The following is a 19,951-nucleotide window of genomic DNA, read 5'->3' on the forward strand; positions in this document are numbered from 1 at the left end:
TGCTGTATGACCTGTAAGCCCCAAGAATCCAGGGTAGTAACTTCCCATTCCACGCCAAACAGGGACGTTCTGCCTCCCTTAGGGGACTGGAGGTGGAAGTCTACTTCAGAAAGGCTCTGACAAAATGTTGCGGGAGGCACAGTGGAGGTGGAAGCACCTCCTATAGGTGCATTCTGGAGTGGAGTCTACCCCTGTAGGGATGGTGCTGCCCTTGCTCGCCCAATCGTGCTTGGCCTCTACCACTTTGGGCACAAGGGGCAAAGGGGCAAAGGGGCAAAAAAGAAAAACTGCTCCCTTGTCCGGGTGGCTCACTGGTCACTGCTGCTGGACTGCCAGCCCCCGAAACATAGCGGTACCCTCAGACGCTTTGAACTCCTGCAATGACTTTATTGGCTTTGGTGCCAAATAAGTTCATGCCATCGACAGGCAAACCCAGAAGTTTATCTTGTACAACAATAGCAAAACCAGACTTCCTCAGCCAAGAAAAACTGTACTTGTGACCATCATTCTTACAACACAGTCTGGGGATTCCAAGATGGGTGCCGGACCGGGAGGACATGCACCTGGGGTCCTCTGTGCCGACAGCATCAAAAGCAACATAAAGCAAAGATCTACGGCTGCAAAATATGAAAATCGGAGTGAATATGGGCAGTTGAGAAGGTCCGCAGCCCTCAGACCATCGCAAGTGACCGGATAACAGATTCAAGTGAGCACGGCTGAATTAAGAAGTGCGGGAAGCAGAAGTTCCCACTGCGGGCTAGAACGCTCCCCCCGGCGGAAAGCCATTGCAACTAGACTGAGGATTGACTCAAACGAGCCCGGCGGAGTAAAGAGTGCAGGACGCAGAACTCCCTGCTGTGAGCCAGACGCTCCCCCCGGTGGTGGTAGAGGAGCCAAACTGGAGCGGCCTAGCCCGGCAGAACGTACGGTAAGTGGCCAGGGGTCCAGGAACTAAGCACGTAACAACGCGGTGGAGTGGTATCCCGGACACTGCCTGTCCTCCCCTGCCCCTCTCACCTCGCAGGAGGTGATATAAAGTAGCCGGGGCCCCCAAGGAGAAGTCCGCCAGGAGAGCGGGAATAGCTCCCCACAACAGGACCGGAGGGGGAGGAGAGCTGCAGGCGCAGTTGCGGTCCCCTGGGAGTGTGCTGACCTTTAAGAAGGTTGCAGACACATCACAACGGAGCCCAGAACGGGGGCACCCCTCACTCGAAACAGCGCAGGCAACAAGGATACCAGCGGCAGCGAGCGGATTCGTCTGGGGAAGAGCTCCTCTGAAGCACTCACCCCATAAGACGGCAGACGCCAGATGGTTGGCTCCAGCCGGAGGTCTAGTCGTACCTGAGAGAGCGAGCAGGTATAAGAAATTGCCGGGCCCACACCGCAGACCTCACAGCACACCCTGCCGGAGGAGGGAACGGCAACAACGCTCAGACTACTCCTTCAGACAACGGAAGCATCAGACGGATTATACGGAGCACAAAAAAGAAACTTACGGTGATCGGGGCTGATCCCACAGCTCCTATAGCAAGAGCACAATATGGTTGAAGCTGGCCCCCTCAGCAAGATTCAGTAACAGTCCTCGGGTGACAGCAGCGGTCCACTAGACAGAACTGAGAAAAGTGATTGCTGCATTAGCACCCCCTACCCTCTGCCTGCCCGGATTGTGCAAGGCGTACCAGCCGGACATAGGGTGAAGGCAAGGAGGGGAACCAGGAGCCAATCGACCCCTCCATAAAGCAGAACTGAGCGAATAACCCACTGCACGATCCACGGAAGACACCGATAGAGTGGGTGGAAAAGAGGAAGCTGGTGCAGGTGGATCAGGGGACCGGGAAGCACACCTGGTGAGAAAGGGAGGCCACAGAGAACAGGGGCCGCGACAAGCAGAGGTCCAATGTGCATGTGGCCTAGCTCACACCTGTGTTTTAAAATTATTTCAGGAGCAGGTAAGATATTTATGGGGTGCCGGGGAGAATAACAACCTTGACACTGGGTTGTGTTAACCTATGTAAAAACAACAGATGTCCACAAAGCCTGTGGAACTCTCCCGTCCCCTGCACATCCTATCTATTGTGAAAACAATCAATACTTCTGTCAATGATGACAATTTGCTTTCGAGAAATGTTTGAAAAAAACTATTTGAGGCATAGATTATGTGGAAAAAGTGATGATGACCATCAATTAAATTGATGGTTTTCACAATAGATAGGGTGTGCAGGGGACGGGAGAGTTCCACAGGCTTTGTGGACATTTGCCGCGATGAGCAGAGCCCAATACGGGGTCCAAAGGGACCCTAAGAATCAGCTTAATAACTGAGCGGAGAGGCAGGTTGCCCAGTGTCTGGAGCCAGGGGTCGGCTGCCCACTAAGTGCCAGCTCACGCTGCCTGGAGCTCTTGATGCGAATCCTGAGTGACTGTGGGGCGGTCAGCAGTGGAGGGGGTAGGGAAGAAGTGGATCTATGCCACCCCAATAAGAATAGCGCATAGAACGTAGACCTCCAAGGTGGCATAGCAAGCAAGGCCAGGGCCAGTGACAGCCAACAGAAAGGGGGATGGAGTTGGGGCAGTGAAAGATTAGGAGACCAATAAGGGAATAAAGACCACTAGATTGCTGCACCATCGGCGCAAAGCTTGCAGACCCGGTCTGCGCTTACTGCTTTAGGTCGGAGCGACCCAGATGCCAGGAACCAAAACAAAGTCTGGTCCATCAAGAGAAAGGACTCCGGCAAGGACCCAAGAAGGTCAATTAGAGAGATGCTGGAGACAGAGACGACAGACAGAGACTTAATCATCTTCCCCCTTGCCGGAACCGGCCGCCCAGGCAGAAAACTCTCCCCAATACACAATGGTGTTGGATAAGGAGGAACTCTTGAGCTGTCTGAAGGGAATGGAAGCCAGACTAACAAGCACATTCCACAACCAATTAGAACAAGTGAAGGAGGAACTGAACTCCTCCCTCCAGGGGGTCAGTAAAGAAATGGCGGAGTTGGGAGAAAGGGTAGATGTAGTGGAAAATGGACTCAAGCGTGGCAGAAGAAACTGCTCAAGGAGATCTAATATCAGGGTCAAGGGCCTAGCAGAATCAGTGCCGGATAAAGACCTAAAGGACACCATGCAGCAATGTTTTAGCAGCCTGCTTAATGACACCCAACCCGAGGTGATCGGGTTTGACAGAATTCACCGGGTGGGCCCCAAGAGGAACGACCCTAGAACAAGGCCAAGGGACGTGCTGATAGCGATGAGGTCCTACTGCCTGAAGGAGGAAATTTTGAGAGCGACAAGGATCCACAGTGACCTCGCGTTCAATGGCTCTCACATATAACTGTATCAAGATCTAGCGTTGGTTACCCTCCACAAAAGAAGGCTATTGAAGCCAATCACAAAAGCCCTCCAGGCACAGCATATCCCGTACAGATGGATGCATCCGTTCGGCCTGTCATTCACATGGGAGGGGAAACAGAGGAGAATCAACACCTCTGACGAAGGCCTCTCACCTCTGCAACTAGAGGATGGTCAAACCCGAACCGACGCTAGACCACCGTGCAACATCCCAGGCACAGCAGGCAAGCCATGGGATGGACGGAGAAAAAACGAAGACCGAGGAAGGTAGAGAATACCATGGACCTGCAACAGAGCCAAGAATGACTGGGGTGATAAGAGTATACACTGAGCGACGACCCATGAAACAGACAATCGTTATGAAACAGCCCATGCAGATCAGGCAGCGCAGATCAGAAATGATGCGTCTGCACAGAGGTAGGAGGACATTACATCTTGGAAGCTGAGTCAGGATAAGGGTAGATCCTGGCTACTGGGGAAATTCTATGACCCAAAGCCTGTATGAGATCGGCGGGTGGATTCTTAAGAACCCAGGCCACATGTATTCCCAGATGCACGGGGGGTGAGGGGAAGGAGGGATGGGGAAGGAGGGATGGGGAAGGGGGGATGGGGGAAGGAGGGATGGGGGAAGGAGGGAAGGGGGAAGGAGGGTATCCAGTCATAATTTCGAATACAATATATTCGAAAGTAAAAATGTCGAAAATATTTAGTCGAAAAACAAAAATGTCGAAAAACAAAAATGTCGACTTTTTTTCGACTTTTTTCGATTTTGTGTGTTAATAATAAATATTTTATTAAACTTTTTTTTTAAAATAATTAAAGGTATTTCCATGGGGGGTGGGGAGGATGGGGGGGTTGGGAATAGGGGTTTGGGATGGTTTTTTAAATAATTAATTAATTAATATTATATTAAAGATTTTTTTTAAATAATTAAAGGTATATCTATGGGGGTGGGGTTTGGGGGGACCCCCCCCCCATAATAAATGTTACTATCTGGGTAAAAAAAAAAAAAAGAGTGTTTTGGGTTTTCAATTTTTTTTTCTACATTTTTTTTTCGAAATTATGACTTTTCCTATTATATGTATGTTTTTTCGACTTTTTTTTACATTCGACATTTTTTTTTCCACATTTTTGCTATTCGACATTACGTTTTTGACTTTTTGACTATAAACCGGGAAGGAGGGATGGGGGAAGGAGGGATGGGGGAAGGAGGGATGGGGGAAGGAGGGATGGGGGAAGGAGGGGTGGGGGAAGGAGGGGTGGGGGAAGGAGGGGTGGGGGAAGGGGGAGGGTGGGCGGGTGGTGGAAAGAAGAGCCAAGAGACAAAAGAAATATGAGCCAGTAGTAGGGTGGAAAGGAGATTCCGGACTGGAGAGTAAAGGGACCCCGAACCGGAAGCAGAGAGTGAGGCAAAGGGGCTGTCTTAGACCCCGGCACGATGGAGGAGGCAACCATAGTATCAATGAATGTTCAGGGGCTGAACTCCCCCGCCAAACGTAGAGCAATTCTGGGTAGACTAGAAGGGATGCGTGTAACGATAGCAATCCTTCTGGAGATAAACAGGATGCGATGCAAGACATATCCGCTCCAATATTTTGCCTCAAGTGGGAAAAGATCAAAAGGAGTGGCAATTCTATGCAGTCGCGACCTAGGTTTCCAATAACAACAAATAAGGAATACTGAGGGTAGGTATGTGGGAATCAAAGGCACAATATCAAGGGACAAACATACACAATTTTAGCGGTCTATGTACCCAATGAAAGACAAGACCTATACTTTGCCAAACTGCTCCAGAAAGTGGGAGGATGGTGCAAAGGCCAGCTGATCATAGGAGGGGACTGTGTAATGGGCCCTAAATTAAACACAACACTCCCCCCTACGGTTGCAGACCAGAAGAACAGACAGGCTCTGGGTAAGCTCTTTAGGGATCTAGGGGTGATCGAAAAATGGAGGTTCTTCCAGGGGGAAAATGGAGAATTCACGCATTACTCAGCGGTGCATAGGGGTTACTCTAGAATAGAAATGATCCTAGTTTCGTCGACACCAATCCCCCATGTCACAAAAATAGAAATCTGAGTACAGTACCCCTCGGACCACGCCCCGGTGTCTATTAAACATAGAACTGAAGGCGGAGGAGGAAACAGACCCCGTCCACAGTGGAGACTAAATGAAATAATCCTGAGAGATATCGCGCTCAGAACACATATGGTAAGTACTATAAATATTGATTTCAGGCAGAATGACAACGGGGAGGTGGACTGGAAGGTAGTGTGGGATGCGGGGAAAGCAGTAGTCCGAGGGGAATTTATTGCATAAGCAGTGCAATACTACAGGGAGAAAGCCCTCATAACGTAGCTAGAGGAAGAATTGAGGGAGGCAGAAAAGCAGCACAAGGCCTGTCAGGCGCCCAGGACCCTGCGGGAGCTTAGGAAGGTTAGAGCCGAACTAGAGAAAGAAACCGCAGATAGAACGGCGCAGGCATTACTGAAAAGTAAACAATCCTATTACATACACAGCCAAATTACGAAAACAAAAAGCAGGCAACAACATCACTAGGCTAAAAGATAGACTGGGGGAATTGCAAAAGTCTTTGATAAGGGCTTCAAAACCTTCCTTCATCTTCTCTCCAGGATGAGCTCTTACGCCTCCTTCATGACAGACCATAGGACAAAAGAGAACTTTGCCAGAGCCACGAGGCATTGACGCACCAGAAACCAAGGCTCAAAGACCCAAAAATCTTCCTACCCCCATGCACCCATCTCTTGCTTTCACTGTCGGAGGGAGGGGGGAGGCGGGAAAGTAAGCATAGATGGGAAATAGGTGGTTTTAAGGCTTACTGTAACAGCCTGGACCATCAAGCTTTCCATGGAAGCACGGTCCGAGGGTCCTAGCCTGTGCTTCTTTACCAAGTCATGTCCACTGAGAGAACTGCATCCTGTATAGCCCAATAGTTCCAGCACTGCCCCCTACTGTCCGATTGAAAGTACCCAGTATCTCTTTTTAGGACCCTTATCCAGGATGCCAGTCAAGTCATACTGCACATTCGGACGTTAGGGGCAGACAACCCTAAGGTGTCAACTACATTCTCCATCAGACACTGGAAAGCGGCCTGAGGTTTGCCCCAGGGTGGCAGCAGGCTACATGTCCATCCCAGGGGAGGTATCCAGGCCTCTTGCCTTCTGCAAGTTTGCTGCAAGGTGCACTAAGTCTCCTTGTTCACCAGATGTGACCTTGTTGAGTCTGCTCTGCTTGCGTATTACCTACCGGCTCGCCTGAGCGTGGTGGGATCCATCAGCTCAGTCAAAGCCATCAAGTGCAGCTCCTGTTGATCCGCCATTGATCCTGTAAATTATGCCCGAAAAGCAGCATATGCGTCCTATAACTGAAGGCATGGATGTCTAAAGGTATGCCCTGCAGATATCCTGAACAGCAAGTGTATTGCACCTGGGAATCGAGTTGAAAAAGAACTTTGGGGAAGCTGCTGCATGGATACATTGTCGCCAAGATGGCGGACAACAAAGGGACTGTACTTGCAACCCCAGGAGGGACTGATTGAAACTAAACAGCGTGGACGACAAAAAGAAGCCGGCTGCCAATGGACACATGACGCTGCTTTCAAGTTTTGCTTTGTGCAAAGAAACATTGTGGGAGCGCTTCGGGTTTTGAAGGGCGGAGCGGTAACAGTGGCCGAGTACAGGAGAACGGGCATTGGATGTCCGCGCGGCTCCCAGCCGCTCATAAACATTGGGCGAGGGTGAGATCTGCAGAAAGCAGGGACCGCGAGCGATCTGCAAATAAGGGCGGTGGGGGCCCCTGGCATATGGGACAGCGGACGACAGCACAAACATAAAGCAGGCAGAAGCAGAAGCTCGATTCACAACAAGTGCGGAATGACCTAAGCAAATAATACCAGTGGCCGTGTAACAAGGGACGGGCGCCTGATGTTTGCGCGGCCCCGAGCCACTTATAAACATTGTAACACGAGATAGCGGGCGGCGGCGGGCTCCACGGAGGACACCGACCGCGTCTCACGAGCAGACTGAAAATAAGGGCAGCAGGGCCCCAGGCACAAAAGTAAACAGCGTTAGAGCTTCAGAGCCGAGCTGCACAGGGTGAAAAGGACGCTTGGGTGATGGGAAGCGCCTCATTGTTGCAGTGCATGGACATGGCCTGATATGCTGTCCGGTTAGGGTGTTGCTGGAATGAAGGGTCATATGAAAAAGTGCTATATAAGCACACGAAGCACACCGAAAATCTGCCCTTTCACAATAAGGGCCCAGACGCTGCTGTACTTCAACGCTGCTGAAGTTGGGGGTCTTGAAAATGGCTGGGATCTGCAAACAGATACAGAGCCCATAGCGAAGCACTGCCAAGCGACACAGACACCTGAACAAACTGGCACCCTGACATCCAGAGTGAAGGCGCTGAGGTGGGAGTATGTAAGTGCATACACTGGCCTCTAAAAACATGCCATTGGAGCACGGACTACAGCAGCCAAAAAAGAGACGTGGGGGGACACAGCCCACTCGAAATACAACTTTATGTACCACTGGTTAGTGCAAACCACTGAGAAGGACACTCCAGCACTAAACTGTACTGGCGAAGACACAATAATATTGTAGACTCGATACTAGACGCGAAGGAAGGATTGCAAGATGCCAGTGAAAGGGGCGAAGGCCAAGACCAAACAACCCACTATGGAGACCTTTGCAATGGCACAGCGGACTCCCTCGACCCTGGCACAGCACGGGGTGGAGGCTACTGAAGATGGCACCCCAGGAGGAGAAAACCATCAGATCCTAGGGCCATAACGGATCTGAGTACTAAGTGGGGTACAGCTATGGCGGACCTACAGACGGCCCTGGAGAACAAGATAGATGCTGTAGGAATCGAAGTCACACTGCTGAGGCAAGACGTCAGAGCGCTAGCAGAAAGGACTAGTGGCCTGGAAAGCGCTGTGAAGACAAATACGGATGTAAGCACGACCAATGCAAAAGAGGTCCGTGTACTCAAACAGCAGGTTGCTAACCTTGAAAATCAAGTGGAGGAAGCAGAAGGAAGGGCGAGACAGAACAACATCCGGGTGGTCGGCCTGCCGGAGGGAGAAGAAGGCCAAGACCCCACGGACTATGTAGAAAACATGATCCTGCAAGAAATAGGAGCAGATAAGCTTTCACAAGGATTCACGGTTGAGCGGGCGCATCGGGCCCTGATGAGGAAACCACGACCGGGAGCTCCACCACGACCGATAATTGCGAAAATTCTGAACTATAAAGGACAGAGAGAAGATCCTGGAGTATTTCCATAAAGGTGGAACAATAGACAGAGCTTCCTCCAAGATTACAGCATACCCTGACTATACTATGCTGGTGCAAAGGCAGCGGTATAGCTACGTGGCGGTCAAGAGAAGGCTGCGCACAGCTGGTTTCAAGTACTTGCTATTGTACCCTGAGAAGCTAAAAGTTCTGCACAATGGCAGGGCGCTATTTTGTGACACCCCAGCGGAAGCAGCGTCGTGGCTGGATTTGAAGGGCTGTCCGGAGCGAGGCGAAGAAAAGGAGCGTCAGGGACGCGACAAGTGAGGAGCCTGTATCATGTACACTAAGGGATAAGCGGGAAGGGAGTCCTAGTATGATGCTTTGAGACATTTGGTTGGCAATGTGTAACCTTTGGACTCTATGTCCATGTTGGACTGGAATATAGTGAATATAAATTGCAAATGAGCACGGTAGCCTAGACGTAGCAAACTTGGAATAAACAGGGGTGACAAGAGGGCAACTAACTACCCCCAAGAATTAGTAGTAAGGCGCCCATTAGGGCGACTTTACCCTGCTGAGCCGTGAGTACAGGCTTTTGCCAGAAAGGGCTAGATGCGGGGATGCCTGAGATCCAGGTATGGAGCTGGGCAACAGTTGGGGTGGGTGTTTGGGGAAGGTAGGGAAGCGGGTGGGTGGGAGGTGGGGGGGTGTTGAGTTTATAGTTAGAGGGTGTTTGAGTTGGGGTACGAGCCTATATAGAAGAGCTGAGAAACTGGAGCTAGACTGCATGGGTGACGGTTAAGGGGGATACAGAGGAACTATGGGGGACCTTAAAATAGTCACCTGGAATGTCAGGGGTCTCAACAGTTACCTGAAGATAAATAAGGTTATGCTATACCTACGGAGGCAGAAGATAGATATTGCCATGTTGCAAGAGACGCACCTGACCCGAGACAAGATGGAGATGGTTAGCAGGAAATGGAAGGGAACGGTGGTGGGTTCGTCGTATTCGGCTTATGCCAGAGGAGTACTCATCTGGGTGGCATCACACGTCCCGTTTCAGCTGTTACAGACTCTGGTGGAGATGGGCGGGAGGATGACCGTGGTGAGGGGATTGGTAGAAAACAGGGAAATAAGTATAATAAACATGTATGCCCCGAACCAAAACACTGCAACATATTTTAAATCGCTGTGTAACAATCTTAGCATGTGTGTGGGGAGTGCGGTGATTTGGGGGGGAACTTTAATTGTGTTCTAAACCCTAAAGAGGATAGGTCAGATGGGAAATTGGACAGACATGCCCCACCGGCCAAAGCGCTACAGAAGCTGCTGAATGATTTTGGGTTAGAAGATGCATAGAGGGTGCGTCACCCTCAAGCAAAACAATACTCGCATTATTCTGCCCCGCAACAACTACATACGAGGCTGGACTATGTTTTCGTCACTCCAGAAATATTGAAAGAGATCACGCAGGTTGAATATAAAGCGAGGATCCTGTCGGACCACTCGCCTCTGATCCTTGGATGGCAATGTCGTCCCGAGGGCAAGGATCCCGACATGGCGCCTCAGGGCAGAGGTGCTCAGAGACCCCCTCTTTAGAGAAGACATGCAAGATGAAATAATTAGCTACTTTGGGACGAACGCGGGCAGTGTATACTCAGCGGGTACGCTGTGGGAGGCCTTTAAAGTTGTGATAAGGGGAGTGGCTATAGCAAAATCCAAAGGATTGCAAGCAGGGGTATTGGCGGACCTACAGGAAGCTGAAGGTGAACTGGAGAGAGCACTTAGAGGAGAAAATGGCACCAACCTAGATAGCGACTTGATACTAAAACTGCAGCAAAGGTGCGCAGTGCACTGGGACAGACTGTGTAATCTCAAATACAAAAAATACATAGAGAGGCAGCATGCTGGAGGAGATAAGCCGGGAAGGATTTTGGCATGGTTGTATAAAAGCGAGACCCCCCAGACCCTCATTAGATCAATAACGAGGGAAGACGGTAAGGTGGTGGATTACCAAGAGGGAATAAACCAGGAGTTTGCAAACTACTATGGGCGGCTGTATGGGGATGAAGGGGAGGATAATCGTGCAATGATAATAGAAATGCTGGAAGACATAGGGTTGCCACAGATCAGTGCAGAAGAGAAGAGAAGAGATGGATGCGCTGATTACAGACACCGATTACAGACAGACTCCCAAGTGAGTTTTATAAAACGTTTAAAGATGAGGTGCTCCCCCCTTTGTTAGACATGTTGAATGAGGCGTATGAGCTGGGCAGACTGCCGGAGTCACTCAGAGAAGCGATCATAATACCACTTCCCAAACCAAATGAGCCAGGGCATAGCTGCAGTTCTTATAGACCTCTGTCGATGTTGAATCAGGACAGTAAAATATTGACCGCCGTCTTGGCAATCAGATTAAGGAGAGTAATAAACAAGCTGATACAGCTGGACCAGATGGGATACGACCCCAATAGGAACATATCCAATAATCTTAGAAGGCTTCATAGAGTCATTGAATACGGAAACGACAGTGAGGACAAATTGGCAATTGTGTCGCTAGATGCAGTAAAAGCCTTATGGCCATGGTTGTTGGCGTCCCTGGCTGGCTATGGGATGGGTCCGGGGTACCTACAGTGGGCTAAAATGTTATACAGTGAGCAGCTGGCGAGGGTTAAAACAGGGTCAGTGGCATCGGAAAGGTGGAAGCTGAGTAGAGGAACCAGACAGAGCTGTCCATGGTCCCCTATGCTCTACATATTGGCCCTGGAACTCCTAGCGATCTACCTAAGGCAACAATATGACATGATAGGCATTCTGGTGGTTGGGGAACGACACCTGATCTCACTATACGCAGATGATATGCTATTGTATTTGCGATACCCAGAGGAAAACCTCCAATATGTTTTGGAGGTGATGGAGAGATATGCAGGAATGTCCGGAATAGCCTTGAACCCTCATAAATCCAGCAGGTTCCCATTGGGTGGATACAAAGGGATCCCACTGAAACAATTACCGGTGTTACAAGTACCATGGGCAGCTAGCACATTTCGTTACCTAGGGATAGATATATATCACACAGTTGAGGAGGAACATAAGTGCAACCCAGAAGTAGCCATCACCAAAATAGAGAACTGTATGCGGTTCTGGGTAAAACTGCCCTTAGCAATGATTGGGCGTAGTGCAATGTTAAAAATGGTGGTCCTGCCTAGGCTCCTGCACTACTTCGGGAATATTCTGTTTATGATACCAAAGAAGTTCTTTAGTAGATTGGCCAGCATATGTAGAGACTTCCTGTGGCATGGGACACGGAACAAGAGTTGCCCTCTGGAAACTACAGAACACTTACGAGAAAGGAGGTATACAATTGCCTAATTATGAAGTCGACTATGCTGCCAGTCAGCTACAATATGTAACCAAATGGCTTTCAGAGGATGTGACCCCAGAAACCAGGCTGTTTAGACTAGATTGCGTCCCATTTTACCTGAAAGAGATCATATGGTTGCCCCAGGGTGTAATGGACGGGTGCCCCAAGATGATGTTATTGGGATGGAAAATATGGCGGAGGGCTTGCCAGCTGATTGGGAACCCAGACCCGTGCTCCCCTCAGTGGTGGCACTGGCGGGTGGGGAAGAGCAGCTAAGGTTGTTAATCAGGAACCACTGGGAGCCGGCTGAAGTAGTGACAATGGGGGACATCTGGCGGGAGGGCTCTATAATATACTTCGGGGAGCTGGGAGCGGAAACTGGACTACACACTGGGCAGTATATTACGTACCATAGACTGTGCGGAGGATCAAGAGGACGTGGTCCGAATTAGTGCTGGAGGAAGAACCAGACGCTACTGTGGACCTCATATACGATATAGCGGAGGGGGGGGCATGAGATATCTAGGATATATGAGATGATGATGTCCAAGGTAGGAAAGGAGGTGGCATAACTGAGACTAGCCTGGGAGGAGGAAGTGGGTACCCTGATGGAAGATGGGATGTGGGAACAAGTCCAAGGGTATCACAAGAAGGTGTCTAGGAACGCAAGACTTAAGCAGATGCAGTTGTATATCACGCATAGGGCGTACCCGACACCCCAGAGGATAGCCAAGTTCAAAAATGCAGGATGGCAGGCATGCCCTGGATGTGATGAGGAGAATGCAGGCATGGTGCATATGTTCAGGGCATGCCCGGTCACTGGGCGCTTCTGGGGTGAGGTTGCACATAAACTGGCAGAAAAGGGTATCAAGATTGTGGTGGATACTGTGTGGGCCTGTCTGTTGGGGGGGTTCCCTAGGCTGTAAAAACTCAGGCATGTAAGCAAATTGAAAGATCTGGCATATGCACTTGCGAAGAGGAGAATTGCTATGGGGTGGAAGACTTTCCACAAACCATGAATAGAGGTATGGTGGAAAGACCTGCAGAAATGGGTGGAGGTGGAAAGAATGGTGTGGCAGGAAGCCAGCAATGCTGGAGGGGAGGAGGAAACTGAGACCCTGATGGCCTGGAAACGACTGATAGCGGAACTATTTGAGTCAGTGCCAGACAACTGGCCTTATAGATAAGAAACCCCCATCACAGGATGCAGAATAAAATGTCAGCGGAAGTAGGCTAATAATGGGGGGTGGGAAAAGGGAAGCAGTGAGCTTGATTGAACAATGTAAAATGAACATGTTATTGTATACACTGCAAGTTTGGTTTGTATGGTTTGTTAAATGTTAATAAAAAAAAATGTCTAAAAATAAATATCCAAAAGCATCTAGGGCCAGGTAGATGTTCAATAGCCTGTGGGGTCTCCTTTGCGAGAAACCAGATCTGGTTAGTTATAGAAACGAGGCGAGCAAATTAGCCCTTTAAAGAGGCAACCATGACCACAATCAACCGAGGCCAATGTTGCTGAAAAGCCGCCTGTTATCAAATTGCCTGAGAACCAACCACAGGAGGGCCTGTAATACTTTAAATCAAAACCTAAAAAGACCTGTCATGCACCGACCGAGCATCTAGAATTGCCATTCCAAACCAGAGAAATTAGGGGGTGACATGGGAAAAGTCCAAGCTGTACAGCAGGTGGCATGTGTAATACAGGTAACGAGAGACTGAAGAGTGTGCTTGAAGGAATAATTTATCCAGCAACGAAAATACTTCAATCTTACCTACTGAGACCGTCACCATAGAAAGCTCTCTGGGCAAATGACAGTCTGCCAGGACAGCAAACTGTAAGCGGGTGTTGCCAGCCACAGTCCGACATGAAAGTCTAGGGGCAGCAGTCAGTGTGAAGGTTCAAGAACTAAAATATCTCATGGGTGATCAAGCTGAACATGCCTTGCTGTGGTGAGTTAGAGGCTCATTTGCTATAAGGGGGGCGAGCCACAGTGAACCGGGTTTGTCCATCAAAAGGAGTATGAAGCATCATTCCCTGGGCTCGCCACCCACTCCAAGACAGTATTTTGTGCTCCCTGTTGAGGATGCCAAAACAAATCTACTTACAAAATACCCTAGCAAGTATTACCATAGCATGCTTATTTGTAGAGAGCACATTCACTCCCACAGGGGTAGCTTGCCGCTAAAAACAACAGATGTTTGTTACTCAACTAAACGGTATTCATTTTATTGAAGGATCTAGAGATGAAGAATGAAGATTCAAACCAAGTATATCTATTGCAGCACCTATACATACAATTGTACTGGCTTAGTGGCCTTCCAACGCTTAATGACCTCTTAAACAGTGTTTTGCGACATCAATTTATTATATTGAACATTTTGGCCCCAATCATTTGGACAGTGGCTTGTTTTATTCACCACTGCATGCAAATGTCACTGCCTTTAACTTTCTTTCCTCCTCTGGAACAATCCCAGTGCATGTCCTCAATGCTTCTCAATGTTGACGTCAGATGGAGGACACCTGCCTGCCCTGCAGAAAGAGAATATTTCCACTCCTAGACACAACTGCCATCTTAGGAAAATGGAAACGCCAAACCAACACACTCTTCCCTGAGATGGTATAAGAATAATTGGGCTTTTCATTTTCAAGCCATTTTTTGCCTTTAATTGAACACGTTTTCCAAAAATAACCATTTTGATCATTGCAATCTCCAGAAGTGGGTTTTGAATAACAAGACTTTAAAGACTTGACCCATTCATATACCATTTAAATATAAAGCAGATTATACTCATATCCCACCAAGCCCAACAATGCCATTCATAAAAGCCTGTTGCAAACTCAATATATATATATATATATATATATATATATATATATATATACACATACATACACACTTTTTTTTCCTAACACATGTTCCCAAGAGACCTGTACAGTAAATTACTTACCAAAGCATCTTCTTTCTAATATTGGCGCATAAGCAAAGGGCCAGTTGATATTTGGGGCCTGTCAATTTGCTTACCATATTTAAAAGCATTTCATTAGTAACATACTTTGTTTTATGGGTGTGAGTTGTGCAATTAGAAATCAGACATATCAGCTTTATCACTTTTATGCTCTATCATATTCTTAGTCTGTTCAATCTTTTAAAAATAAAATGTTGACTAGCAAGGTATGTCCGCAGCTTCTCATCTGTTCCATCCCAACGTCCATTACCATTCAAAATAAGTACTTAATCTGTTATAAAGTTCAAAAGATCCAACAATGTGCAAAGGCGACATCCACGAATAGCTGGTTAAACTTGGATCATAACCTTAGCAAGCATGAAAGTTGGCACAAATCTTTTTACATAAAGTAGGGCTGCTCACCTGAACAGCTTGCGGTAATCCACCACAATCAGCCATCTGCAAAACAAACACCATGGAGAAAGCTTCTTTAATTAAATATATTGTTATGAACTGGACAGCCACATACAAACATTGAACTAGCAAATCTAGAAACCAAAATAAGCACTAGTTTGACAATGGGACATGTTTCATGAGTACCCACAAGCCAAGTGTAAATAGCATACTGAATCTGGATTAGTAAACTACATAATTCGCAAAATGCATCCAACTACATGTGAGAATATTCTCTCCTAGCACAAGAGCAGTTTATTAGATCATTGCATTGCTAGATACACTATTGCTACATACAAAACCTCAATTCACTGTACGCTGTTGAACGGGTGTTCAATATAAATGGTTTTTAATAATTAACTTTCCACTAATTGGGTGTGCTGATATTTAACCATAAATCATACATTAAACTATCATATGCATGCTTTAATATCCAATTCTATTAAGCGTTTTAGTAGTTTAGTCATTAATGGAGGTGTGGTGCCACCACAAGTACTTCGATAATGACAGGGAATCCAGACTCATTTTTGACAACCTTAACATATCAAGGTTTCATACTGACCGTAAACCTGCAAATGGATTCTTAACATGTGCAATTAATCATCTAGATATTATTACTAGCATGTGTGCTATACCTTTCAAAGGCTTGCTGGAGCACAAAATGGCTAGCACTGCCTCCAAAGATGGAGTTGAAACAGCTCAAGTGTCGGCATTGCAGAATTATCAGAAACTGCTAAATATTAACCAGATATGGTTTTAACACGCCAAAGCAACAGATTATTTCAACTCAAAATCCACTTCACTCACTGGGTTACTGAGCAGTGCCACTGTGAGGAAGATAATGGGCGGCAAGCACTGCTACTAAATCTACTGAAGCTCTGCTCTTTAGAAACAGACTGTTAATCTCAGAGGACTTCTGGAGTTCGGGATGGTTTATTGTTGTCCCCATGGTAAGGGGATGGCGACTGACAGAATGCAATCTCGTGAGGGTCTGAGAACACTGGCTTTTTTGACTTAACATACCATTTTGCAGTAGTAGAATTTGAGGGACATTGTCACGCCACGCTGACTTGCACAATGTATTGATCCTACATAAATGTTGCGGGTAATATGCCCATGTACAAAGTTCTTGAAACATGGCCAACACGTGTTTCGACCCACCGGGTCTTTCTCTAGGCAATAGTATCGCTGTAATAATGACCAAAATTCAGTTAATAAATCTGTGTACACAGAAAGCATAGGACACTGAAAGGCTGCATGCCCAGGGTACGCAGCGCCACTGAAGACATCCGCACTGTCGTGCTCATTGTAAATTTTGAAACTTTTTCGATTGGAAGGCTCCTAAGGATTCAGACTTTTGTGCCATCTGATATTATTTGCAAGCATTATATCTCTATATACATTGTATTTGAGTGCTCAGGCAGAATATCAAGTGGTGTGCACATGATTTATGAGCTGAAGCTTTGCAATTATTCCAGCGATACTACTGCCTAGAGAAAGACTCGGTGGGTTAAAACACATGTTGGCTGTGTGTTTGAAGAACATTGTACATGGGCAATATTACCAGCAACATTTATGCACGATCAATACATTTTGGAGTCAGCGCAGTGTGACAGGGTGTACCGAATTCTATTTCAATTGGGCACTGGGACTCATTTTCTCACTGACACCCGCTGCAGACTTGTGGGCTTTTGTATAATATTTGTGCATTTATAGGTCACAGTATACAAGTGCAGAGGGTTTGGAATCTAAGTGGCTCTCACTCCTTAGCATACAATTATGCAGGCAACACTTTCTGAAAGGCAGGCCTGCTAATCACAGCACTTTCATAAATGCTACATGCCAATACTATAGTACACATGTGCCCATGCTGCAACCAATCTCCTGACCTATACAAAACCAGCTCTTCTGGTGCATAAACCAGGTTCAAAGTCACGTGCATTCCTGACTACTACTGGAACACAAAGTCCCTACAGGCTGGGTGGCTTTTTAACCTTCTGCACCTCTGATCTAAATTATAATTGAATGTCTTAGTCCAACAGCAGTTACATCTTTTTAATATTAAAATTAAAAAGGGGGGGTCGTGGGAGTCTCTCTGCCAGACATTAGTCCTGGTTATGAGAGACTTACCCAGAGTCTTTAGCTCACTATCTTTCACAGAGAAGAAATATCCCAAACATATCAGTCTTTGTCCTGCCCTGGGGCAGTCCAGCACCGAAATGCAAGGCAATTCTCCTCTGAACAAGAGTACCAACAGAAACCCCAGACACGTGTTTCGGTCTGGTTGGACCTCATCAATAGGGTGGATCTGTGCCTCTCTAAGAATAGTGAGCAAGGGGTCCACGTCTGGATTCCCCTAGTAACTTAGGGTGAGACCCAAAGTTACTTAAATATGCAAATTAACAAGGGGGGGTCCTGGGAGTCCCTCTGCCGGACATTAGTCCTGGTTATGAGAGACTTACCCAGAGTCTCTGTATTGCCAGGGAGGTGAAGCCTGAGAGAATCCAAGGCAGAGGTGAGCTCTGTCCCCTAATCAACCCAAAAGAAGAGTGGGGGGTGGCTGCTGTTGGACCAAGGCTTCTATACTGGCTGCACTGGAACCAGGCTCCTGTTGACTTTTGTCCTGCAGCCACCGAATTGGGACTCCAGAAACTAAAGAACAAAGGAAATTACCCTGATCTCTTGCAGCTTCTATAAACTGCATAGACACCAGTTTGGGCTCCTTTACCCACATCAAAGCTGTCTACTTTCATCAATGTTCAACCGCCTCCGCATCCCCAAGTTTCTCTGGACACCAAAGCTCTACAGTCTCAGCATCTGAGACCCGCCTAATCTTCTAGTGTCCCCAAATTGACAACACTACCTGGATACAAGTTGCTCCAAGCAGATGCAGAAACCTAAAGCCACGGTAAGCTAGCAGAGCCCACTCGCCACTGGCCAGCTTTCATTTCTCCACACCAGAGTCAAGTATTACAGCACCACTGACCTAGCCTGCCAATGCCAGCGTCTCAGAACCGCGCCAGCCATCATCACTGCTCCTCAACGCGGCACCAGCCTGGTACCATTAAAACCCAGACTCCCAGTTTGTCGGCTCAATGCTGTTGAGCCCACCAAAACAAAAATAAGGTACTTTGAAGAGAACCCGCTGCACTTTAGGGATGATCGTGACTTAAGCTTGCCTCTTCTCTGCAGGTTTCTAACATTCTTGAAAATTGACAGTGTGCCAATAAAGTGCCTGAACTCCCCTGCTCATTTACCCAGAGTATCATTCTACAGCAGTATGCATTTTCTGCGTTTTGCTAGCGATTTTAGTTAGTTGATTGCATATTGTTGCTTGATTAAAAAATACTTTTTATAGAATCTTGCTTGGATATTTTACTTTGCAACCACTGTACTCAAGTTGTTTGGGTTGCTACAGTCATACGCTCACACCTCTACTGAATATGCAGCCCTCCCGTTGACTCCAGTACCACATAAGGTTAAGGAGGTGTGCCAGTTTCATCTTTATGATTTGGATCACTAGCCGTTTAGTAGTATTGTGGAGCAGTAGTACTTTTAGCCACTACTTCCCTCTGTACGCCTGTAGAGCAGTATTTATTTTGTCACAGCACCAAGAGTCAATTATTACTAGCCAATGGATACAGCAAATGTTGATGCCTCGTGTCGGATACATGACCCCAGAGTAACTAACGCAGAAGGCAAATATCAAAAGGAACATACGAGTTATAAAAAGGATAAGTAACTCTGGCCTGACATTTATGGCAATTGCTTGGCACCTTGACTTTTAACCTGATGACATTCTCGGTTTGATTACTGAAGCAAAACAGTCTAGAGCGCCTGGGCTAGCCACTGCTCGGCTCAAAGTTAATCCAGTCTCTGGACTTATCTTGTATAAACATAAGACCATTTTGTTGACTTGTTCTACCCCGGACTCTTGGAAAACATCCTGCATCGTGTCCATCTACGAGAAGGGTGATAAGATGGACAAGTTAAATTATAGGCCTATTGTACTTCTGGAAGCTTTGAGTGAGACATTTACAGCCCCAATTCTAAAGGATCTGGAAAAATAGTTAACTCAATCAGGATGTCAAGATCATAATCCATCTGTCTTTAGGAAAAGGTTAGGCACTTCATTACATAATTTGCTAGTACAACTTTTACGACAGCAAGCCCATTTGCAACACCATTCCTTGTACTACTTGTCGACCTTACCCAGGCCTTTGACAAGGTAAATCCCAGCTTTGGGAAAATACATTCAACTGGGGCTGCCTTAAGCCTCTAATATCCTTAGGCAAATTCATTCAAATACTCCAGTTCAGATCAGTCTAGACATCGAGGGTTCCCCATCAGACTTGGTATTTATACGTTGTGGTCTGTGCCAAGACTGTCTTAGTCCCAGCACTTTTTAATCCATATACATCAGTTCTTGGAAATGCTGTAGCTCAGTGCAACACTTTTCCTCCTAGTTTAGGTTCATGCCACATATGTCACTTGGCTTACACCAATCAAATAGTCCTTATGGATCGAACATCCATTTTTCTTCAACGCTTAATAAATTCACTGTCCTGTTTCTTAAAAGAGCTAG

The 19,951-nt window shown here is 47.2% G+C and overlaps 1 protein-coding gene across 5 annotated transcripts in view; it reads right to left on the reverse strand.

Annotated features, from left to right (window-relative positions):
• The window catches only part of NDRG3 (NDRG family member 3), a 1,445,730-nt gene that overhangs the window by 125,051 nt on the left and 1,300,728 nt on the right, over positions 1-19,951 (reverse strand). For all 5 annotated transcript variants that reach the window (XM_069652255.1, XM_069652253.1, XM_069652252.1 and 2 more), the window contains exon 14: positions 15,337-15,372. In XM_069652255.1, the coding sequence (XP_069508356.1) occupies positions 15,337-15,372 (36 nt within the window). The remainder of the gene's footprint in view (positions 1-15,336; positions 15,373-19,951) is intronic.

Source organism: Ambystoma mexicanum, chromosome 3p (assembly GCF_040938575.1).
Source record: "Ambystoma mexicanum isolate Mex_15411 chromosome 3p, UKY_AmexF1_1, whole genome shotgun sequence".
Taxonomy (NCBI): domain Eukaryota; kingdom Metazoa; phylum Chordata; class Amphibia; order Caudata; family Ambystomatidae; genus Ambystoma; species Ambystoma mexicanum.